The 25,653-nt window shown below is 36.0% G+C and overlaps 1 protein-coding gene across 2 annotated transcripts in view; it reads right to left on the bottom strand.

Moving 5' to 3' along the window:
- Window positions 1-2,959: 2,959 nt before the first annotated feature.
- KIF3A (kinesin family member 3A) overlaps window positions 2,960-25,653 on the bottom strand; it is a 54,346-nt gene continuing 31,652 nt past the window's right edge. The window contains exons 7-19 of one of the 2 annotated variants that reach the window (XM_036106409.2): window positions 25,053-25,250; window positions 24,567-24,741; window positions 20,099-20,197; window positions 18,154-18,225; window positions 16,055-16,063; window positions 12,742-12,898; window positions 12,164-12,344; window positions 11,456-11,566; window positions 10,974-11,099; window positions 9,538-9,591; window positions 9,108-9,176; window positions 8,395-8,519; window positions 2,960-6,428 (exon numbers count right to left, since the gene is read on the bottom strand). In XM_036106409.2, the coding sequence (XP_035962302.1) occupies window positions 6,380-6,428; window positions 8,395-8,519; window positions 9,108-9,176; window positions 9,538-9,591; window positions 10,974-11,099; window positions 11,456-11,566; window positions 12,164-12,344; window positions 12,742-12,898; window positions 16,055-16,063; window positions 18,154-18,225; window positions 20,099-20,197; window positions 24,567-24,741; window positions 25,053-25,250 (1,425 nt within the window). In that variant the 3' untranslated portion in view covers window positions 2,960-6,379. The remainder of the gene's footprint in view (window positions 6,429-8,394; window positions 8,520-9,107; window positions 9,177-9,537; window positions 9,592-10,973; window positions 11,100-11,455; window positions 11,567-12,163; window positions 12,345-12,741; window positions 12,899-16,054; window positions 16,064-18,153; window positions 18,226-20,098; window positions 20,198-24,566; window positions 24,742-25,052; window positions 25,251-25,653) is intronic. The other variant, XM_036106411.2, reaches the window with a different exon arrangement.

Raw genomic sequence — 25,653 nt, 5'->3', positions numbered from 1 at the left:
CGCCAGTGGCCCGCCCCCACATGTCATCTCGGGGGGCCTGTCGGGGTGCCCAAGTCACCTGAGAGTGGGCCACTGCAGTGCAGAGGGCAGCACGCACCGCTCTCCCGCAGCGCAGCGCACCCCGGTCTAACAGCGCGCAGGCGGGCCCCTCAGCTCCTACCGGCTTCCACGGAGAGCAAGGCACGCACGTGCTCTGCTCCCGGAGCTGATTCCTTGGTTCAATTCCTCAGCTCCAGCTGGAGTTCCAGGGCGCTGGGCTCCTGTGGCTCAGGACCGAGCGAGCCTCCGCAGCCCAGGTGTGCACGCCACCTGTTGTCCCAGCCCCCGGCTAGCTAGCCCTTCACCACCTTCCACAAGTTCTTTCTCTGAAACACAAACGACGTGAAGGACCCACTTAAAATCCCTCTGTGGCTTCCCACTCCCCGCTGGCCTATCGCTTTCCTTTTCAGGCTCATCGGTGCAGATGGCCTTCTGCCCTACGTCCAGCATCCTACCCGTGCCCCCGGCAGCCAAATTCGTATTACTCCTGCTGCCGGGGATGCTTTACCCGACTTTTGCGACATCTTCAAAAGCACTTTCCCTGGGAAGAAAGAAGCCTCAGGTAGGTATGTGCTAGATACCATCTCAGCTGCTCGGGAAGAACACCGGGACTGGCCGCTCACCATTCCCACTCCTGAATGACAGCCCCCAACATGCTGAGCTGCCATTCTCATTTCCAGGGTCACCTCTCCCTCCTGGGGGAGGCTGGAGCATCGCAAAGACCTTCCACCCAGTACCGCGTGGGCACACAGTAAATACAGAAGACACCAGTGACGGAGTGGCACAGTTCGTGATGGAGTAGAAATCAAGGCCAACATCATATTTCTGTAATGACTCTGGTACTTTTAGGTTGGGTTAGGCAATATCCTCTCACTGAGATTAGCATCAACTCCGAGAAATATTTTATGCAGTTGAAAAGTCCCAGTTAAATTCCTTTGTACCACTGGAGAAATAAAGCCTTTGATTAAAAACTAAAATTTCCCCAGCCCTCTGAAAAGGGGTGGGGGAGGGGAGCAGGTGTGGAAGAACGTGTGATCTGTCATATTCTTTAGTCAGAGCCATAAACGTGTTTGGGTAAGACAAAAAGTGATGTTCTGATAACGTTGATAAAAGTAACTTGAAGATTGGGTCACAGGAAGCCCAAGATAAATGCTGAGAGGAAACAGGTTCTTTTTGAAGTAGCCTCTTCATAATCATTTTCCCACACATTTGTTCAACTTCCGAAGGAGGACTGAAGACCTGATTTGTTTTGCAAATGAAACAGCCTAAGAATGAGACATTCAGCTACTGTTGTAACAAATGTGTTTAGAGGCTCCTCCAACTCACTTGAAGTTTAGGCTGTGGCTTCAGGACTGCTCTGGCAAGCCCTGGCTAACTGTGGTCCCCTAGGCTGGTCCTCGGCTATGTTTTTTGCTTTGTTTTGTTTTTGTACTTGGCTTTTTAAAAGAGATTTCTGGAGGGTCTTCCTTAGGACAGACAATGTCCTCAGCAGCATCCTGACAACATGGGCGGGCGGCAGCAGGTGCATCTTAGTGGTATGGCTTCGGTGAAAGCGTCGCAGCTCCAAAACTCAACTGGGGAAGATGGGCAGCGGATGCAAAGGCAGCACTATTTATTCTCTTGCTTAGGCCATGGCAGGTCTTTCATCTTGTTTTCGTGTTCCACACACTGTAGGAGTGTGACCTAAGTTAGCAGTTGGGAAAAGGAAGAGAGCGAGCCCAGCAAGGGCCAGAGGAGTCTCCTTTGCAAAAAAGCAAGTTTAAGTCCTCTGAGACTTGCTGACGAATCAAAACTTCTCATTGCCTGCCGTGACTTTCGTAAGGCCACCCAGTGCAAAGCCTGCTAATTAATAAACGTGTTACAAGAATACATGATTAACAAGAATTCAAGGAATGTTTTGTCTTGCAGATTAAGCTCATTAAAAATTTTTAAAAGAGATCATGGTACCTTAGCACTAAGAAATGTCTCCTTTTACCTTTTAGTCAGATACATTTTACATATGCACCTCTTTAAGATTCTGTTCTCAAATACCAAGTGAAAAACGATAACAAAATTTGGATAAAAATATTTTTGGTAAAAATAAGTTTGTTTGTTTGTTTTTAAGAGAGAAAGAGTGCAGGGTGGGGGCGGGGCAGAGGAGAAGGAAAGAGAATTTTAAGCAGGCTCCACGCCCAGCACAGAGCCCAATAGGGCTCAATCTCACGACCTTGAGGTTATGACCTGAGCCAAAATCAAGAGTGGGACACTTAATTGAATGAGCTACCCAGGAGCCCCCCGCCAAATGTTATCAATTAGAAGCACATTTTACCTTTTTATTTTTTAAAGATTTTATTTGTTTGAGAGACAGAGCACTAGAGAGAGACAGAGAGAGAGAGCAAGCATGAGTGGAGGGCAGAGGGAGAGGGAGAAGCAGATTCCCCACTGATCCAGGACCCCAGGATCACGACCTGAGCTGAAGGCAGACGCTTAACCAACTGACCCACCCAGGTGCCCAGAAGCACATTTTATTTTTTTTTTTAAGATTTTATTTATTTTTCAACAGAGAGAGAGAGACAGCGAGCGAGGGAACACAAGCAGGGGGAGTGGGAGAGGGAGAAGCAGGCTTCCCGCTGAGCAGGGAGCCCGATGTGGGACTCGATCCCAGGACCCTGGGATCATGACCTGAGCTGAAGGCAGATGCTTAACGACTGAGCCACCCAGGCGCCCCCAGAAGCACATTTTAAAACCTTTCTCCCAGGTTTATGTTTCATGATGATTTCTGTTTCAAGACTCACAACATGAAATATTTTGGGTGTAAAATGACACTGGGCTCTCTCAGCTATACAAAATTGAGATGCCAAGCACAAAGAGCATACCTACTAATATCAGGATGGACGTAAACACAAGACAGTTCGGGAAAGAAGCAGACCACCACTATAGGTATTAGGTAAAGATTTTTATTTCTAACTTACCCATGCTGCATGTATACATACAATATCAATATATACAACTTGAACAAATACAATTTATACATAAAATACAATGAAGGTGTGGCTTTTGAAATTAATGCAACAAACTCATTATAAGATATGCAATTTTGGCCAGTATACAGTATTGTAGTAATCCTACTGAAGTTATTAATGATTTAAATTAATCAAACTACAGTATAAGTTCAAAGGCACTAGGAAGAGCTATGTTTTCTTCTAGCATTTTAAGAACAAAGAATCACTAAAAAGGAAAACAAATGTATACATTAAGAAATTGGGCAGACACTGGCGTGCTTAAATGTAAACTCTACCCATTCCTTAATTCAGAGCCCTGTAGGAAAGAGGGACTTCCCTTAATATAAGAGTTAAGGGGAAAGGTATTTTTAAAAGACTGAAAACAACAACCCAAAATCCATAATCATAACTTTTAAAAAAACATGTTACAGACGAAGTAGTACTGACCCCCTCCCCCAAAGTAACCTTAAATTTCTTGCTGCAAAAAAGGTCCCCTTCCCCCAGAAAAAAAGAGGACATACCTTGTCAAATGGACTCTACTTGCCAGATAAACACAAAGATGCAAGCCACCCCCCTATACCTTGGTTAAGCTTATATTTTACAAGAATCTAAACAAAAATGGGGGGTACTACTATATTTTAATATCTTAATTATTAGTATATATAATTGAGATTTTAAAACAGGGTTTATTAAAGAACATACATTCTACCAAGGTATCTTTTAATAAATAAACATTACTTTTTTAAATTAAAGAGAAAATACTCGACAACCTATTTATATGTGACACTCATTTTAAGATTTTTTTTTTTTTTTAATTTGACATAGAGAGACACAGCGAGAGAGGGAACACAAGCCGGGGGAGTGGGAGAGAGAGAAGCAGGCTTCCTGCTGAGCAGGGAGCCCGATGTGGGGCTCGATCCCAGGACCCTGGGATCATGACCTGAGCCGAAGGCAGACGCTTAACGACTGAGCCACCCAGGCGCCCCTGTGACACTCATTTTAAATTTGCCTATTTATTTCAAATAATGAGGTTTCTTCATCTATATCCTTTCACGAAATTAACACTGAAGTTACAAAATATTTCATTTTATGGACAAAGACACAGTACACGTGAAGAAACCACAGAATTGCTATGATTAAAGCTAAATGAGTAACTCTAAAGTCAGTATCCATGTTTTCATATGGATATTCAAGCCTGGCTTGAACATCTTATTTTGGTATTTCATAAAATGAATATCTAATGTACATCTGGTATAATCAGTTCTAATGTAAATGCTTTAAAAAAAATAATAACTACTAAAGTGGCCTGTTTTGTAAATTCCTCATTGTTTTGACTTTTTACAGATTTCTTTTTGTTACTGCAGCGGAAGTGGAATAGAAAAATAAATCTAACATACTGGCTTAAATGTCCTATGTTTTAAATAAGCTTAATGCTAAAGTTATTCCTTTCCCACAGCAAAGGGAATACAGTCAACGATATTTTAAGAGTGCTGCCTGGTGACAGATGGGGAGCTACACTTGTGGTGAGCACAGCGTAACAGAGCAGGTGAATCATGTTGTCCACCTGAAACTAATGGAACACGGTGTCAACTCTACTCAAAAATAAAATAAAATAAATAAAAAATAGAGTTATTCCTTTCCTATTAACTGGATGGTTAAAGGCTAGAGATAAGGACTTTTAAAAAGAAGTCTGCATCTGTTTTTTTCTACTGGTAAAATGAAGATATTTCTAGAGCAAATACTAACAGTTAAATGTGCATCTACAATTGCCAAGATATTCTGTGCACACCAAGCTTTTACAAGACACAAATTTACCTCTAGTCTTCACAGTACCTAAACAATGCCCCACAGAAGTCATAAACTTCTAACTATCTTACACATTACAAAGAAAATGCTGCCAGTTAAATGCAATTCTTATTAACTAGAAAATATTCACTATACACAGGACATTTAGTACACCACCTTTGGAATGTACTTTAAATTTAGGGACACATTTTTACCACCACCTCACAAGTCCGCCACCTTCGCTCACCCCCACTCCATATACAGCTTTGTAACTACAAACCAATATTTAACCAAACTTATTAAAATACTGTTCACTTAGTAAATACTTATTTATGAAGTCTCAAACTTGCAACCAATGGACTTCAGGGCTGATTACATAATTTTAAAATCATAAAAGATAAAATATTAAGTGGTTTAGGAGTAGCTTGACTTACAAAAAATTTAAAATTTTGTAAGCAGCCAACATAAGAACAATTCTACTACAACTTATTTACTATAAAATAAAATTTCTTATTTTTAGAGGAATATGGTCTAACTGGGAGTTGTCAATAAAAGGAATTAAGGGAAAAATATTTTCTTTTTATAAAATATGAATAAAAGCAAAACAAAGTGTTTTAAAGCCAAAGAATTAAAAGACACATATTTCCTGCTTTGGTTGCATTTTGTGGAGAATGGAGACCTTTCTCAGTTGGGAGATATAGAGCAATTTCCATCACAATTAGAACTCAGACATAGGAAAGCAATCATCCATTAGTCACACTTCAAAGTGAATTTTAGAAAATATACACATATGGGCAAAGATCAGTGACCAATATTAGCTTCTTAATTTTCTGCAACTGTGACTCCTTTCTATCTACATACAAATTCAATGCTTCAAGAGAACACAAAACCAGAACAAAAATAGTGCATTTGACTTGAAGTGGCAGAAATGGTCGAGAGGTCCAGAAGAAACATATTTCCAACTTTTGTATTTTAAACATGTATACTTCTAAAGACTGTTGAATTATAAAATTTTCTAAAGATCAGTAACATGAGTTATCTTATACTTAAAACACAATGTTAGTATAAAAATTAGAACATTTTTAAACAGGCCACGCGGGTGTTAGGATCGAATAATGTCTTAGACATGTAGCCCACACATTCATATATGACAGCACAACACAGGACAATGAGATCTGCTACTTTCTGTGTGCAAAACAGGACTTACATTTTTCTTCTATTTTGACTATCTAGTTACCTAATCATTACAGCAGTTGAATAAATCACTAGCAGATTTACGTATATATTTAAACTGCAACTCTCTATAGTATGAGCTGCTCCCCCAACTTCCCTTCACAGTATAAACTGGAGCGTAATATGACAATTTGAAGAATTACCAGTTGTACAATTTTAATATGACATTAATATTTATATTGACTAAGACTTATTAGGCAATTCATTAGTTCCAGTCTTACTCCACGACTTACAGCTTCCATTATTTGAAATTACAGAATAGTCTTCAGTGTTTTAAGTAAAGATTTTGTCCAGGCATGAGAATATCACTAATTTTTATTGTGACTTTAAGTCTGTAACATTTACTGAAGTAAAGAGTCAAGTACAGTTTCAGGCTTTGCAGAACGCTTTCTGTTTGGAGGAGAGAAAAAGAAAACATGAATGCTTTCCTAGAAGACTGAATGCAAACACTTTACATTAGGAAGCAGGTAATACAGGGTGGCCATAAGGTCTAGAAACAGGCCAACGTTTGACAGGTCTATGTTAAGAGATCAATTAAAGCCCACCTTTTTAGGCCAGGGGAAGCTGCCTCAAGTAGGAGCGAGAGCGAGAGCACGGCACTCCACGCCCCCAACCAGAATGTAAGGGGTTGAGTGGATGAAAACTTCTAAAGCTGGACTAGATGGGCTAGGCCACGTGGGCTGCATGCTTGTCAGACCTGAACCCCTTGATTATCTGTTCTGGGGCATGCTGAAGGTACAAGCTCACTCAGTGAAAAAAGGAGACACAAATCATCTGAAGCAACACCTTACAGACAATGGACCACGGAAATGCTACACGAACGTACTGTGTTCACTGGAATTGTGCTTGGCACACTGACCTATGCATTTCTACTAAGGATATCCCATTGAACATTATCAGGTGAAGTAACGCAGTATCAATAAACCTTATGTTATCTATATTTACCTATGTTTATGGCCATCTATGATTTTCATAATACAGAAGGCTAATTTTGGTACACAGAGAATGGTAAGTGTGGCTCATCTAATGTAGGCTCAAATGAACTTTTTTTATGTTAAACCACAAAATAAATATTTTTAAGTGAGTATTCTGAAAACTGTAACCACATACCTTATCAAATTGTTTGTTTTAGGTCCTTATGGTTAAAAAAAAAAAAAAGTGACAAAAACTGTGAGATGTCATGTAAATAATGTGGATTTTGGCTCCTCCTTTGAAACGAGAAGATCCAGCAGCAATGGGCCCTTTATTCCCCAAACTAACTAGGAACAGGGGTAGTAGCCACTTACTCCAGACAGACCACTCTCCACTTTGCCCCAGTCCCAGCCACTGTTTATTTTTCTCCTACACTGAGGCCAACTGCCTTACCGCTTATCATCACCCTTCACTATAATTTTTCTTATCAACTGCAGAGTTAAGAGGAAAATATCTCTATTAAAAAATGGAAAAACAAAAGATCTAATGGGATTTCTGTTTCTTTGACTTCTTCATTCACTAAATATTATGCACATGGCTTCTGTTGACATACGAAAAGTTTTTAACAACTGGCATCTAAATGCTAAAAAAGGTAAAAAACTCGTACACTTTTAAAATGCTATTGATTCCTCCTGAGTTCAACTATACGAAATTTATAAATGTTAGGCTATATCTATGATATTATGTAACACAAAAATATTAAAACCATACAACTTTATCTTACATGTAACTCAGAAGTCTCTATACTCAAAGTAGGGAGAAAAATAAGCTTATTATTTCCTATCATTTCAGGAGCCCCAAGTATTACAATCGGTTTAAATAAGCAGAGTAGTACTTGATGTAGGGAAGGGAGAGAAGAAATAAGCTCCATCCCGATTTCCCTGGGCTTGTTATGATACATATAGACTACTCAACAGTCAAAACCAGTACTCAAAGGAGAGGGAAAGATGGTCAGACAAGTTTTCTTTAACTGGTGACTGAGAAGGTCAAGGTTCTTGGGGCAAAGTTTATGATAGAAAAGCAAGGCAGCAAATACAAGACCTTGGGAGTCGACCAGGCAAATGAATCAGCATCTCACTAGAAGAATCACTATTAAGAATTAAGGGATTAAGATAACAGATGACTTCTAATACATTTGGATAGAACAAAGTAAATTAAAAATAAACTCTGTTACTGAGGAGGGCTAAAGAGGCTGGAAGACTTAATTCTTTAGTTTTCACTTACTCAAATCATAACTACATAAGGATTAATATTTATTTAAATACATCTAAAATGCAGCTTTTTAATACAGCTAAAATACTTATTACAACTAAATCTCCTCTAAATGTGTCTAATTAGAATATCCTGCTGCCTTTATTTCCTAGTACTGAAAGGCAGTCCTTACCTTCGCCCTGTCTTAGGCCTTGCTTTCCCCTTCGAAGTCCGTGGCCTCTCTAATTTCATCAAGGACTGCCGGAGGCTCTCCTCAGTGTAGGCAAGATACACGTGGGAAAGGTCCACTTCAAAGGGCTAAGTAAAGGGAACAAACACAAGACACTCTTATAGAAAGGATTTAAACCAGATGTTGGGGGAAGATGTAAAAAACTGAATAAACTCCTAGAAAAAATCTGCAGAACACAAGACCAAAGAAATGTCTAAGGATATCTTCTTCTAATGCCATTTGTCTCAGATATATTCACCAAGGGGTGGTAAATAAGAAGCCCCAACACACTATAAATTCCTTTACAGGAAAGGGGGACTGCTGCTGTTTTCCCTGCAACTGCTGCTCTTGCTGACCCAAGTCTAGGTCTAGTTCGCAGAAGTACAGACCCATTCTGGTCTCTAACTATCCCCCCACAGTCTGGAGAGGGGGCAAAGAGTGCTCTGAAGAAGCTGCCATGCCCCTCGTGTCGTACAAAGCATAAGCCTGCCCTCATGACTGAGAACAGAAAGGTCCTCTATCACCCCTCCTGGGGCTTCTCTTCCCAAGAGATCCACCTATTTTTCAGCAGAGCTGATTAATTTATATCATATTGATAACAGAATTTAGTAACCCAATTCCTAATAAAGGAACTGTAGTTATAAAAAAAAAAAAAAAAAAAAAAAAAGCACTCTTACATCTTTCTCTTTTTTATCAGGAGCTGGAGTCTGCTTCCTCATGTTATTTCCTGTGTAGGCAACACATTTCTCAAAAAAGGAAAAAAAGGGGAGGGAGGAAAAATGTCTTAATTAGCAATTAGTACTATAAATGAGGCAAATTACTATGAGATATACTGATGTTACACTCATAAAACATGCTCAAAATTTGAATGCTGAAAAAAAAAAGGATTTACAGATCATACAGTCCTATGAAGTCCCAAACTACACCATTTCCCCTGAAACATCTGTGTGTTATGATATAGTTAATTAGGAAAACATCTTATCCACCCTAGTGCATTCTCATCTGATTCATTCTCTGGACCATCTTTCTCCCCTCACAGCCAGCACAGATCCAGTCTATAGGAAACACTCCATAAGTATTTCATGGAAGGATGAAGATAATACTCACTAGCTGCCATTCTCCTATGTCTTCATTCCAATGGACATAGTTTTCAATCATTTCCTTTTAAGAATCAAAGATGGTCTACTTTTAATATTTAATAACATTTGAAATACTGGAAAATATTCACAAAACTAAAATCTTAACATATTAAGTAAAAAAAAGATGCCTCAAAACATTATATACTGCATTATAACTTTTTTATATATTTAAAAATACAGACTTTGAAAGAATACATGTAAATGCAAGTAAACTATATTCTTCCATAAAAAGCAAGGAAAGAACATGAAAAACATGGGATTCAGGATGATGGTTACCTTGAGTTGGAAGAGGCAAAGGGATGGAAGAGGGAAGAGGAAAACCATTTGGTTAGAAGTAGGTTACTGTTGTGGTATTAGCTTTTGTTATTGATGACAAGTTCACTACAAAATAACCAAAACAAACAAACAAACAAAACTAACCAACTAAATAAAGGCAGGTCATCCAAAGACCAATAAGAAGAATGTACCATGAACCAATAATTAATTCTGTGCTCCTGAGGTCCAAAGGAAAAAAATATTAAGGCTTATTTTCAGAAAAAAATCTTTATATACTCACATTTTTTGAAAAATCAGTATGTTAAGGTTTACTAAAATGTACTAGAAAAGTAGAAATTTTGAGTAAAGAAAAAGAAAGGCTGAGATTTTAAAGTTATACTAGAATTAAGAATCAGTATCCACCTGGAGATGGATAGCAGGGATGACTGCAACATGCTGTGAATGTACTTAATGTCACTGAACTGTATTCTTTTTTTTTTTTTTTCTTTCAAAATTTATTTATTTTGGAGAGAGAGAGGGAGAGAGAGAAAGAGAAAGGAGGGAAGGGCAGAGGGAGAAAGAGAGTATCAAGCAGACTCCCCTCTGAGCACAGAGCTGGACACAGGGCTCAAACTCACGACTCTGAGATCATGCCTGAGCTGAAATCAAGAGTCGGACGCTTAACTGAGCCACACAGGCACCCCTGAACTGTATTCTTAAAAATAGTTTAAAAAGGTAAATTTCATGTTATGTTTATTTTATCATATACACCACACTACGCCATACATAGACACACACACAATTGGTATCCATAAGCAGGGAGAAAAATTAGCAAAGGAGTTCTGTTTATTCTATTTATAGGATTAATCATATTGAATGTATAACTAGGACCTATACCTTGATTCTGAATGCAATTATATAAATCTAGGTTCCTCCAAAGGGCTGAGAAATTCTTAGATACTTACATACTCATAGAATTATGTATTAAGAAAAGTTAACAGCTGAAGTGAAATGTGATGGCCTTAGTTCAGGAAAATTTTACTGTCAATAACTGAAATGTAGATATTTACCATCAAATTATAATTTAATTCCTCATTTCTTCACCCCAGCCAGTGATATAATATCTAGAACAGAGAACTTCCCTCTTACCTGATAATCTTGAGGTATGAAGTTATCAATGATAAGCATCTGAAGCCGGAGCTCCCGGCTAAGCTGTCGAATATTCTCCAGTAGGCCTTCAATTTCCCTCTGGTGCTCCTGTTGGAGATCAGCCATCTACCAGAAAATCAATAAAAATATTAAGGGCAAACAAGATTTTAAATATAAAACAATTTCAACTGATAAAGGCCCTGGCCTAAGAAATCCTATAAGAGCTTACTCAATTCCTTCAACAAACAATGGACAGAATGACACTATCCATCACTGTCTATTTCCATGTTATTAAGGTTGGAAATATACAATACAGCTTAATAGCTAAAATTTGAAATTGCACACAAAGGAGAAAATGTTATTTCTTTAAAATTGTAAGCATACATTAAGATCTCTTTAGGATTCTTAATCATACTTACTCAAAGAATTTTTTTTTTTTTTAATTCAGAGCTACCTTTGTAGATAATTTCTAGGAGACCAACCTCTGATTTGGCAGCCATCAGCATAGTCCAAACTTTCTTTAATTTCTTGGTTTTTCCCTGTGCTTCCTCTTGCAAGCTGGTATATTTTTCTTCAATATCCAAGCGTTCTTGCTACAACAAAAATTGATAAACTTTAGAATAATTTTCTTCATTAAATCAAAAATTTAATTTTTTAACAAATGATAAAAATGTTTAGCAACTATTATCTTTCAAAGCAATTCACAGATCTGCTTTAAAATTTTATTAAGATTATAGATATAAGATAAATACCATATGATTTCACTTATATGTGCAATCTGAAAAACAAAACAAATGAACAAGCAGACAAACAAAAAGCAGAAACAGACCCATCACTACAGAAAACAAACTGATGGTTGGCCCTGGGGGGAGACAGGAAAATGGGTGAAGCGGAGTGGAGGTACAGGCCTTTGGTTATGGAATAAGTCATGGGGATGAAAGGTACAGCACAGGGAATATAGTCAATCGTACTGTAATAGGATTATACGGTGACAGATGACAGCTGCACTTGTGGTGAGCACAGAATAACATATAGAGAAGTTTAATCACTCTATGTTGTACATCTGAAACTAGTGTAACACTGTGTGTCCACTACACTTAATTAATTAAAGATGATAGATATAAAGCTTTTCACTAGAGGACTTAAATACTTAAGGCAAAGTGTCAACCAAAACCAGAAAGTCACATTACCTCTTTTTCCTCAAGTTCTCTGCGAAGTTGCTCTGCTCTTTTCCTCCGTTCTTCCAGTTCCATATTAGATTCTTCAAGAAGTTTCTCTTGTTCCTCAGCTTTTGCCAACAAATCAACACCACCCACAATTACCTTCTTCTCCAGTGCAGATAATTTCTCTAGCAAAGACTGATGTTCTTGTCTGTTGATTAAAAATGAGAATATCCATCAATTATCTACTATTCTACCAATATCATTTCCCAAAACTTTACAGGTATCTGGAGGCAAAATTTTAAAATTGGGATATAATTATGTAACACCTCTATCAAATTATATCACAGGGTAGTATAAATTAACTTATGATTTAATCTATAACATCCAAGTTCACTGATAATTTTTCCTCCTACATAGAGATGAAATAATAAAAACAGATGTAATTTTTGGATATAGAACACATACAACAAAACCCTCTATCCAAAAAAGCTATTCAAGAGACAAAAATCAAGCCTTTAACTACTATTCAATTTTCTTTCTTATATATCCTATGAAAAATACCAGAAATTTAAATCACGAATCCATCTCAATTAAGTAATACTCACTGGGCCTTAAGAAGATCTTTCTCCCGTTTCTCTAATTCAGCTCTAGCCTTGTTTCTTTCTTCTTCTTCCATATCAAGCTTTGTTTCAAGTGCTTTTCTCTCCTCATCAATTTTTGCTTGCATTTCAACCATCTTATCTGGGGATACTTTCTTTTTACCTATATGAGTCATTTAATTCCAACAATCACTTTGGAGCCAATTTTTCAGATTTGTGTAAATTATCTTCAATTATAAAAGATACATTCCTCAATAATACAAAATACAACATTTTAAGGAAATCAAATAAATATTTTATTTCTATTTATTATGTTCCTAGAATAACTTTTTAACTAATTGCTAAACAAAATGTTGTGTAATTGTGCAATGATAACTAAGAACAAAAGTATGTGAAAGAGAAGCAAAACAGGTAAGTAGGAAAAAAAAGAAAAAGGTTAATAAAGGAAAGCCAAATAAATTTAAAAAACCAAAGGATTTATGGGTCCCCAAATAAGATATCTGTTCAAAAAAGCAGTATAATTATTTAGTCACTTTTTTCTGATAACTAGGTACAAAATCAAGTGGCCTCCCAAAATACCTCCCCAAAACTTACTAAAATCAATGAATAAACAGAAGTCACATATAGACATAAATTGCACAGATAAAAGTCTCAGGCAAAATAGCAAGTTTCTAATATGTATCTTCAGAGTTTTTCTAAAATTTATGTCTAATAAAATTATTTGGAAGTATTTCATCTCATACCTAGTATACCTTAAAGGACGAAGTTTTATACTAATTATATAATGGTTATATTATAATTAACCAGGTATTTTACATAAAGTTGCTGAGCTACCATGATCTATCATCATATCTTAAATGAGCAACTAAAATAGCTTGTTACTATGTCAAACGAGGATCCTAAACCTAAGCCATTTTAAATATGCCAAGTATCAAATATAAGTAGAAATACTACCAAATAATAAAGCTGGAAATACAGCTTCCAATTGATTATTTTGACTATAGTGCCCAGTAGAGTGTTTCATATACACACAACAGATGTTCAATAAAAGCTTATTGAATGAATTTGAAAATCATAAAATTAAAATGAGAAATCAAAAAGAGAAAATAAAAAACTAGGTTATTAAACTGGTTATGAAACTGAATCAAATAGAATTCATTTCTGGTAATACAATTTCTTTGAAACACACTTTCCTTTAGAAAAACAAACTTTTCGTAGAACTGGTGTGAGGCTCTCCTGAAAGCTTTCTGTCATTCTTAACTTCCTTCCCAAAGGACCACAGAAGAATGTAAACCAGAGGAGTTTATAAATTGTTAATGCCTCCACCCAAAAGCTAGCCCCTCCTGCTAACAAGGAAAGAGAACTGAAAAATAATGATGATGCAGATATATATCTGAATATATACTTTCAGAAACTATGAGATGAAGAATTATTCATAGACTTCAAATCTTTAGGATACAATTATATTTAAAAAAAAAAAAAACCCAAGGGTTTAAAATACATTACCCTTCACTTCTATAGAAATAAAAGTCCAAAGCGAACTTAAGCCACAAAACAAGTCAGTTAAATAAAAGAGTAAATAAGAGCACTGATCCAAATTCATGCTTTGGTGTGGTGTGATTCATTGCATTCCAAAAGTCAGGATGTAGACCTGAATATGTTGGCTTCTTTGGCGCAGTCACCTATATTGAATGTTCTGATTTATGCTGTTAAAAAAAATAATTTTAAAAAGTAATCTAATTCCTGTTCACAGTGAACTCCTAGAAAGGATTTCTACTCAGTAGTACTATTTCTGAGAAATTTGAGGGGGGAAAGTGTAGATTCAAGTATAAAGTTAAGTGCATGCAGAGGGCGCCTGGCTGGTGTAGCTGGTAGAGCATCCAACTCTTGATCTTGGGGTTGTGAGTTTGAACCCCACGTTGGGTATAGGGACTATGTAAAAATAAAATCTTTAAAAATAAATAAAGTGCATGCATTAAAAAATTATAACTTACTTTCTACCTCAGAATTACAAATATTTAAAGAAAAAACAGCAAGTATGTTAAGATAAAAAAACCTCTGAAGACATGGATACTAACAGTATAGTGGAAATGATCTGATAAACATATGCACATTAATTTTTAAGCATGTAGGGTTCTAATTGTTTGGTTAACTGTAAGTTAAAAACTTACAGTTTCCAACCCCATTAAGAGGCAGTAAATTAAAAAGATATTACATGTAGAAATACAAAAGCACAACCTGTTGATGAATTACTACTAGGCCTGAATTGCATTAGTTACTAAAAACCATTCAGGTAGTATTTTCCAACTTATGCTTTAGCAGCAAAAATCTTACTGTGCTCTTACAACATTCTCATAGAGATGACCATGCATTTATAGCTAGGTTCAGTTTCAAAAGTTTGATATTTAAGTAACATAATTTTTAGCCAGTATTATTCAGATAAATCACTGTATTTCTCTCCAAATAATGTATTAGGCTAAATGTGAATATATTCCAACTTTCCTAACCAGGAACTTAAAATCATGACATCACTAAAAGTCACTTTTAGATTGTTTTTTTTTAAGATCTTCTAAAAATCTTAACCAAACCAACCAAAAATCCTTCTTCTAATACTGCATGATACAATTCAGCACAAAATTTCAGGTAAACAAATCTTAAAAAAAAAGGTGATGTCATACAGTATTTAATTAAGCCAAACAGGAGTAGTAATACTTTTAGTTGCTCTTTGCCATGTGTTCCAACCAAAACTGCCAAAATGAACTTCGGCAAGATAAAGTGAAAGGGAAGAATTTTGGGAAGACTTAACTGAATTAATTTTATTTTCATTACAGGAGCACCTACGGACATAAGTAACCAGGCATTTGACTCCTTGCTTTAAAAAAAAAGCTTGAAAGTGAAAATCATTTAAATTTGTATTACCAAAATTTGGTTTAACGGGTCTTTAAAAACTTAGGAAAAAAGATCATGTCATCTGGTTCTGGTGTTATATTTGTCTATTTTGTCAATTAGGTCTAGAGAATCCAGTATGGTTGTCACTGTCAATCTAAAACTTCTGAATTGTTCTTCTAAAAACATAGTTTGGAAACAAGAATGTTCCTAATATCTTCCTGAACAAAAACTGAAATGAATTTTTTTTTTTTAATTTAGGAGAAAAAGTTAAAAAAAAAAAGAGCTAATGTTGAAAGATTTTTTGAAATACAAGACAGATACTTACCTTGAAAAAAACTATTAAATTTAAAAAATGTAATGTAGTTAAATAACAAAGTTCTTTATAGTTTAAATAATTGTACCATGTGGAGTGCAAATCAATCACACCAACCTGCTTGATCTTTCAGTAAGAGTAGTAAGCAAATCGTAGACAGGAAGCATATGCACAGAGATGAAGAGGAAAAAAAGAAAAACATTATTTCCTTTGTAAAACAAAGAAAAATGTTTAACAGCATTTATTTATAGTATAAATATAGAAATAAATCATCAAAACTGAAAAAGAGCAGCTTTATGTAAAAAGAAAAACATATTCAACACAATCAGAGATGTAATTAAAGCAAATAACATTAATTTAGACTAAGATTACAATTCAAATCGATCTCAAGAGCTTACAATGACTCCCAGACTTCTGCAAATATAACAGTTCAGCACCAAGTGGTTATACTAATGGTACACATGGAATTGGGAAACTGCTAAGATCTGGGAAGTAACGTAAAAGGACAAAACAGAAAATTGTCAATTTGAAAAATCAGTAAGTTAAAAGTAGCAAAATTTGCATTGTCAATTTCTAAAATTTCCCAATTCAATGTTCTAATATAAAGATCCCATACAGGTGTGCCTCCCCTTTAAGAAAATCCAACACAAAAACCTCAATCAACTAAAGAGATAAATTGGATTATAGTAATCTGCAGTGATAATTTGATTAACAAAAGGATTTAATAAAGAAATGTTAAGGACAGCAAGTTCTCCCAACAGATTTGATTTTCTAATGTGATTTATAAGCAATTTTTTCAGAAATAAAATTAATTGCATAAAGTGAAGTACACCTGTATACTAATGAACTTGCATTCAATCCATTAGTAGATTGTTAAGGGTAATTATAATCCCATTGAGGTAAATGATCAACTGATGATTCAAGCAAAGAACACCTTAAAAAAAAGCCATTCGTATTTTTAAAAGGGAAGGTACGTACAAGTTACACACAGCAACCACATGCTGGGAAAACCATTTTTCCACTTCACCAATACGCCCACATCACAACAGAAGAACTTAATGTTATGTGCTAGGTACACAAACAGTAACCAAAACTCCATGAATTGAACCAAGTACAACTCATTTCATAACATACTTTCATATAACTACTCTTTAAAGATTAAGGTAAATTTTAAAACCGAAACTTAAATTATAATGCTACTCAGGTATTTTCTCATATCTGACCATTTATAATACAAAATAATACCTCTATATGGTTTCTACAGCAATTTCTTGTATTTCACAAATTGTCCTATAAAATTAATTGTTTTGGTAAAATGTAAGAATTGTCAAGACAGAAAATGATTCCTAATATTCTTGGAATTCTTCCTCCAGAAAGCTAAATGAGTAAGAATAACCAAATGTGTTTGTTACTAGTTTTAGAAAAGTTAAGTACACAGATAATGCTTTAAAAGGCAGTAAGCTGCAATCTAGTAGAAAAAAAATCAATTCCCTTTTCTTCTAAAAATATAAATAAAATTAGTAATACTTTTCAACTGATTTAAGGTTTAAGAAAAAGCCTTTATGACTGAAATACGTCTAGACAGATCCTGCATTAACTTCTTGTGGATCTGAATTCTCTAATCATAGCTTAGAAAATTTCTTAAAATCAAGCAGGTAGTTGAGAAACAGAGGAAAGTGGCCATTTGAAATAAAAGACTATCCAATGTATCTTTACTTGCTTCAAACTTTGGGAGCTTTCAATCTTAAGCTACCCCTAAGAGTAGGACACCAAAGCATAAAATCTTTATAACTTAAGACATGTTATAATGGGCATTGGTGTGTTGCCAAATGTAATCGGTACTTTTAGAAATTCAGGCTTCATTACTGCACGTCCCTTATACTGACCAGGATTGGAAGTTTATCCTGAAACATAAAAAGGAACCATAAGAATTATTCTTTCAGACAGCTTACTAGCTCTCTTTACATTATCTCAATTGCAAAAGCACGAATCTCTCTTCCATTGTCTCAAACATAAGCGTTAAGCACACGTTTTAACAGTTACAGTTAACTGGAAGCAATGAGGAAGGGGGAAATCATCACATGCTTTGTTCTGCTGAGAAGTCCAACATGTACTCTTTAAGTAATGACGGGGAGCAGCGCAGCATTTCTGAAATGAAGCCCATGGGTGATGGGAAAGCCAAAGCTCCGTGAGAGAATGTAAGAGCTAGCACTCACTGGGCAAGGACTTATCCAGAGGCTTCTCTATGACAGAGCATGTAGAGTCTGAGCTACTGCCGCTGCTACTGCCTGGAAGACAAGGAAGTGAGCCCGACGGGAGCCAAAGGAAGAGGAGACAAGAAAATGAACACATACACACAGGAAAATTCAGTTCCACAGAGAGAATTTTAAAGAAAAATCACGCTTTGCATTAAAGAACCAAAATGTACTTTCCCTTAATACCAGTCTTTGTAGACTACCCAATATTCTCTCGTTACAAAGCCAAACGGGGCAGTTAGAAACTGCGTTCCTGGGGCGCCTGGGTGGCTCAGTTGGTTAAGCATCTGCCTTCGGCTCAGGTCATGATCTCAGGGTCCTGGGATGGAGCCCCGCATCGGGCTCCCTGCTCGGCGGGAAGCCTGCTTCTCCCTCTCCCACTCCCCCTGCTTGTGTTCCCTCTCTCGCTGTCTCTCTCTGTCAAATAAATAAATAAAATCTTTTAAAAAAAGAAACTGGATTCCTTTAAGCGTCTACGATGGGCAAACCCCACTGCCCACTTACAACGCAGTAACTCAAGAGGCTTGGAATGACAGGAATAAAAAACAAGGCATTTGGTGACGTTTAAGTCTATTTAAACTATTTACCTGGTAAGCTACAGGAAGTGAGTTTTAAATTTAAAGTTATGCACAATTAAAACTATAGGAATGATGAGTTACCCTTCATCACAGATAGCTTGGCTTGTCTCCAATTTTACTCTCCACCAAAACATCAAGCAACTGGCTATAATTACGTATGTTTCAGGTTTCATGGCAAAACTGTGAAAGGCTCACTAAAAATTTTTAAATTTCTAAGCCTGGAAGGAAGGTAACCTACTAACGTATTAAGCAATAGCATTTTTTTCTATTTTAAATTTTATTTTTAACAAATCTATGATCTGCTTTAGCTATGAACAGTCTGAAAAAATAGGTATGAACACAACCATTTATCTAAATAAGGGGTCAGCAAGCATTTTCTGTTAAGGGACAGATAGTAAGTGCTTTAGGCTTTGTGGGCCATACAGCCTCATCGGAAAGCAGCTGTACACCATGTATAAACAAATGAGCATGGATGTTTAATAAAATTTTCTTTATAAAAACAGGTGGTGGGCCAGTAGACTATAGTTCTACTCTAAATCATGCTCTTACTCCAAATCATGCTCTTCCTGTCTTTTGAAGTTACAGAACCTTTGGTTTTAAAATTTGGGACTCCTGGGTTTATTTTCAGCAAGATCATTTTAATAAGACAAGCAAAATATGCACCAGCTTGAAAACAATGATCCACACATTAATGATCCACATTAATGGAAGAGAGTTCTGAAACAAATAAACATTAAGAGCAGAAACGTTTGAAAAGTGGGCCATTATAATATGTCTCTCTCTTTTGCCTGTTATCTATATCTTTATCACAATAAATACAAACTTACTTCACACTTGGCAACAAACGCCCCATAAAAGGGTAAGAATGAAAGTACATTTTATAAAGCAAAGTATTAAATTAAAAAAATAGAATCCTCATACAAATTCATCATTTTAAAATTCAGTGACTTTTAAAGCCTAACCATGCTTGAGAAAAACGCCACATTATCCTGATTTCCTAAAAAAAATTTTAGGTTCCCAACACAAATCCAAGTCCTCACATAAAATTAAAACCCTGAATGAAATCTTTACATGGTATAACCACTGTCACAGATTTTTACAATTCTAAACTGTAAAAGAACATATGGCATTATGATTCAACTGTAAGTAGGAGATGAGCATAGGAGAAAAAAATAAGGCAAAGTTAATCACGTATATGGCATATTTCCTCTGTGTGAATTGCTACCATAACTAAAAATGGCAAAAGAAAAGGCATGCACTCAGATGAATGTTAAACCATATTTAGGTAGCAATCCCAGTTAATTTCTAGAACACTAAAAAGAACTTACCCCTTCTTTTTTTCCTTTTCTCTCCATCTTCTCCAACCTCACCCTCTTCATCATCCTCCTCCTCCGATCCACTGATATCAGAGCCTGATATCTCTTCCCCTTGAACAAAATTTTACAAAACAATTTATATTCTATGCCAGGTTATGGCCTGCCATTAAGTTTGTTGCCCTAAACAAAACGTATTTTAATATTCCTAAACAGTATATCACATGCTAACCTCAGGAAAAGATATAATGTACACAGAGGCTTTATTTTAAAGTTCCTAAAGAGAAGTTAAATTCTGATCTACTTAAAGGGCGCCTGGGTGGCTCAGTCAGTTAAGCATCTGCCTTCAGCTCAGGTCATGATCCCAAGGTCCTGGGATGGAGCCCCACATCCAGCTGAGGAGAAAATGCAGAGCCTTGCTGCACCTACCTGCTCATACTCCCCTCCTGCTTGTGCTCCCCACTTCCTGTGCTCCCTCTCTTGCTCTCTCAAATAAGTAAAATCTTTCAAAAATAAATTCTGATCTACTTACAATTTCAAATCATTAGTTTAAATAAAGTTCTACGTATATATAAAAAGTCCCAGTTAAAGTCATTATTTCAATTTTTTAAAAAGGTAATCACTTTGGGGGAGCATTTTCTCCTCAGTTTTCTGTATAAAATTTTATTTTTTAAATATTTTTTATTTTTAAGTAATCTCTACACCCAACATGGGGCTCAAACACACAACCCTGAGATCAAGAGTCACATGCTCCATCAACTAGGCCAGCCAGGCACCCCTCTGTTGAAGATTTTTAAAAATTCATTCAACCTGCGTATTTTTTAAAAACCATAAAACTCATCTAACACAGTGATCCCACTTTCAGGACTATATCAAAAGAAAAGAAGGGCTTATTTGTACAAAGAGTATAATAACTTAAAAACAGGGACGCCTGGGTGGCTCAGTCGGTTGAACGTCTGCCTTCGGCTCAGGTCATGATCCCAGGGTCCTGGGATCGAGCCCCGCATCGGGCTCCCTGCTCAGCGGGGAGCTTGCTTCTCCCTCTACCTGCCGCTCCCCCTGCTTCTGCTCTCACACTTTCTCTCTCTCTGGCAAATAAATAAAATCTTTAAAAAATAAATAAATAAATAACTTAAAAACAAAAATCAAAGGGTATAATTAAACTAATAATGCAAATCAGTACTATATTACCTTCAAAATAGTTATTTAAAAATAACACTGTCCGTGTATGAAATGTCTAAAAAAACAGGTATTTGGGGAGAAAAATAAATATACAATAATCACAAATGATAATATCTAAACCAGTAAATAATGGATAGGAAGAGATAAGCATATTGGAAGAATTCATTAAAAATATTTTCTTTAGGCCTAATAACAATGACACGCTGGTAGTAATGAATGCACCTAATGCCCAAGTCTTAGTTTCTAAATACCATTCTCCACTAAAAAGGAGCTAGGGAGAAATAGATGGTTTTATGCCAGGGTAGGGAACGTATAAAATGAGCCTAAGGGACGCCTGGGTGGCTCAGTCGGTTGAGCGTCTGCCTTCGGCTCAGGTTATGATCCCAAGGTCCTGGGATCAAGTCCCACATCTGGCTTCTTGCTCAGCGGGGAGCCTGCTTCTCCCTCTGCCTGCTGGTCCCCCTGCTTGTACACTTTCTCTCTCTGACAAATAAAATCTTTAAAAAAAAAAAAAAGAAGAAGAAGAAAAGAAACATCTGTGGTGCTGGAAATAAAGAAGCACTCAAAACCAAAAATCAAAAAACTGATGGAAGTATGCTGAAAGGATATAGCAACTACCCTGAATTCAGGAGCTCCTATGGCAAAAGCTCAAACAATCTGAGCAATAAAACAAATAATGATATTATTGTATTATATAATGCACAGACTAAAATAAATATCCACGAGTCAATACTGACATAAATAAATAATTGAATAAACAAATGGGGGAGGAGGGACTTCTCCCCCTTACAACAGAATTCCAAACATTAAACATTAGACGGATGCTGAGAAGACAAAGTCACCAAGGAGCAAATGCCACAGAATTATTGTTGCTGGCAAGAACCCCTGATGGATGCTCAAATTAGTGGGAAAAAATATGATAAGAAACAGGACCTTTTAGTAGTTTCAAAGTATCTCACCACAAGACACACCTTAAGTTCAAAGGAAAATGTAAAATTATAGAATTTAGAGTGAAGAAACCTTGCAGAATACTTATGAGAGAACTACAGATGACCCAAATTGAGGAACATTCTACAAATATGTAACCTTTACAGTGTCAAGACCATGAAAGACAGAGAAAGGTGAGGAACTGGAGACTAGAGGAGACAACTAAATACAATATGTGATGCTAGACTGCATCCTGGATTAGGGAAAAGGGCACTGGAGGGCAAACTCAACATCTGAATAAGATCGATGGATGAGTTAATAAGTCTGTATCAATGTAAAACTCCTGATTCCAGTAACTGTAAGATGTTCAATGTAAGATGTTCCAGTCGTATAAGATGTTAACATAAGGGGAAGCTGGGTGATCTGTATATAGGAACTCACTATACTTCCAAGTTTTCTAGAAGTCTATAAAAATTTTCAAAAATTACTCTTCTAATGTTTTTGCCTGATTTTTATTGTTTATATGATCAACTGTATTTACCATATCATAACACTCAACTGTAACTGGATTATAAAAACAAATGTCATAAGCATCAGTGAAATGAAATGTCTTAAAAATAAAGTCAGCATTACGCCATGATGGATCAATTCCACTTCTGGGTATATACTCAAAGGAACTGAGTTCTTGAAAGCAAGAACTCAACACAGATCTGTACACTCACATTCATAGCCAGATTATTTACAGTAGTCAAAAGGCAGAAGCAACCCATGTGTCCACCAAAAGATGAATGGATAAACAAAATGTGGTATATACAAACAATGGGATATTATTCAGCCTTAAAAAGGAAGGAAATTCTGACGCATGCTAGGATACGGATGAACCTTGAAGACATTATGCTAAGTAGAATAAGCCAGACACAAAAGCACATGTATTATATGATTCTACTCATATGAGTTATCTAGAATAATCAAATTCAGAGACAGAATAGTGGTTACCAGGGGCTGAGGCAAAGAGGGGGATGGAGAGTTAATGTTTTAACGGGTACAGAGCTTCATTTGAGGATGATTAAAAAGTTTTAGGGATGGATGACGGTAATGGTTACAGAACAATGTCAACATACTTAATGCCACAGAATAAAAATAAAGTAGTAAATTTTACGTTATGTTTATTTTGCCACAATGAAAAAATGTAAAAAAATAAAGGCAACAAAATAAAGGTGTGAACTGAACATTAACAAATCTAAGAAATTTTAAATCTTTAAAACATATTGACTATAAATACCACCTAGTGGTCATATTTAAAATACCAAATTTCATTATCTAAGAGGCAGCTCAATTACTGCTTTTCCTCAAAAATCTTACTCAAGTTTATTGAATCAGTACCCTTTCCAAACATCTGTGATGGTGGCATCTCTGCAACTCATATCTTTTCTATCCAGTTTCCCCACAAACTGTAAAAAAAAAAAAAAAAAAACCATTCTGAAGCCTTTTGTTTACCTGGTATGAAAAGGAGCCCTATGCCAATCGGTTCTTAGCATGAAAGTGTAGAGTCACCGAGCACTTAAAGACAGTCTGTAAATTTCTCATCCTCATGAACAAGGTCTTCAGACTTTCTAACCTTCTAACATCTTGTTAGAAAAGGATTCCCTGGGGCGCCTGGGTGGCTCAGTCGTTAAGCGTCTGCCTTCGGCTCAGGTCATGATCCCAGAGTCCTGGGATCGAGCCCCGCATCAGGCGCCCTGCTCAGCGGGAAGCCTGCTTCTCCCTCTCCCACTCCCCCTGCTTGTGTTCCCTTTCTCGCTGTCTCTCTCTCTGTCAAATAAATAAATAAAATCTTTAAAAGAAAAAAAAAAGATTCCCCAAACAGAATCTCATGTTCAAATTTAAGCATGAAAGCATATTTTCAAAGTCACACAATGAATTTTTACTTATAGTAAATTCTGTTTACCCATGACTCTGATAGATTTCTTTACTTTGAATATTAGTGACTGAAATCTTTCTCAAAGAACTCTGGGTCATTTTCACCTAAATACATATATGGTAAAACTTGCTGTTATACAAAGACAAAAAAAATTCATTATTTAGTAAGTGGTCAAATGAAATCTATAAAAGGAAATGGGGACTGAGATGATTGAGATGGAGGTTTAAATTAAATGAATTTTTAAAAAATTACATACACAAATATTACATAATTATACTTAAACTTAATATGAAAATGCTAAAGTGTGTATCAAGTTACCTTGCAGAAATATTGCTTTCAGTATCAAAGTTAGATGTTCAAAGAATTTTAATAAGTTGTTTTTATTAGAACACTTCGTGGTTAAGCAACATATTTTTAGCCAATATTCACATTAATATTTTGAGGAAAAGTTACCTTCTTCAAGCTTTTTTTTCAGTTCCTCTATTTCTTTCTGAAACTGGCGAAGCAAAGCATCCTTTGGGTCTTCATTAATTCTAGCTTTATTTTTAATATTCTTAGCACGGTTAGCATACCGTAATGTACTGATAGTTTCATCATAATTGTAATCTGCTGGCCCAATATTTGCACACTGTTGAATTAGGAATACAAAACATTTTACACTTGATGCAGTTAAAATTAATACTACCATTATGAATACATCAAAAAGAATTTTTGAAATACAGTTGTTCTCCTCTAGCTTTCTTGAACAAGAAAGCATCAACCACATGGATTTCCAAACACCATTATATGGATTAGCACACACAGCGTACTTGAAAAAGAATAACCACAAATCACAAGTGAAATAATCAATAGTTTTAAAAATGTTATGCATAGCAATTACTGGCATAAACAGGAATCTGAAATTTTCCTGATGATAACTATTCTACAATTAAGTCTTACCATCATGGTTTTTGAATTTCCTCCTAAAGAATCCTGAAGAAGACGAGTCAGTTTAGAGTTGCGATAAGGAACATGAGTGCTTTTTCCGTCAACCAAGGCAGAAATTACATTACCAAGGGTGGAAAGCGAAAGATTGATTTTTGTGGCTTCCTTTAGACGCTGTCCAGTAGCTCCAGTTTTTGCTTGTCTTTCTGAACCCTAGCAATAAACAGACAGAAATAAAGCTAAAATTAAAAATACAGAATATTCCTCTGAAAGTTTAAAACAAAATTTGACACTAAAAAATCTGCTATGGTATCTGGAATTTGCTTCAAAATAATACAGGCAGGGAAAAAGTGGCTGATGGTAGAAATGAAACAGAACTGGCCATGAATGGATTGAAGTTGGGTCACGGGTACATGGGAGACCATACTATTCTTAGTACTTTTGTAGACATTAGAAGTTAGAAATATTCCATAATAAATAATAAGTTAAAAACACATACACAAGTAAACAACTTAAAAACTGTATGTAAATCACACACTTTCACTTGAATTTTTATTCACTTATAAAATGCAAAAAATCACAAGAGTTATTCCTTGAGTAGCGTCCTGTTACTTAC

Source organism: Halichoerus grypus, chromosome 2 (genome assembly GCF_964656455.1).
Source record: "Halichoerus grypus chromosome 2, mHalGry1.hap1.1, whole genome shotgun sequence".
NCBI classification, from domain to species: domain Eukaryota; kingdom Metazoa; phylum Chordata; class Mammalia; order Carnivora; family Phocidae; genus Halichoerus; species Halichoerus grypus.
Note: the sequence above shows the minus strand (reverse complement) of the source record. Positions and strands in the feature narration are given on the sequence as shown.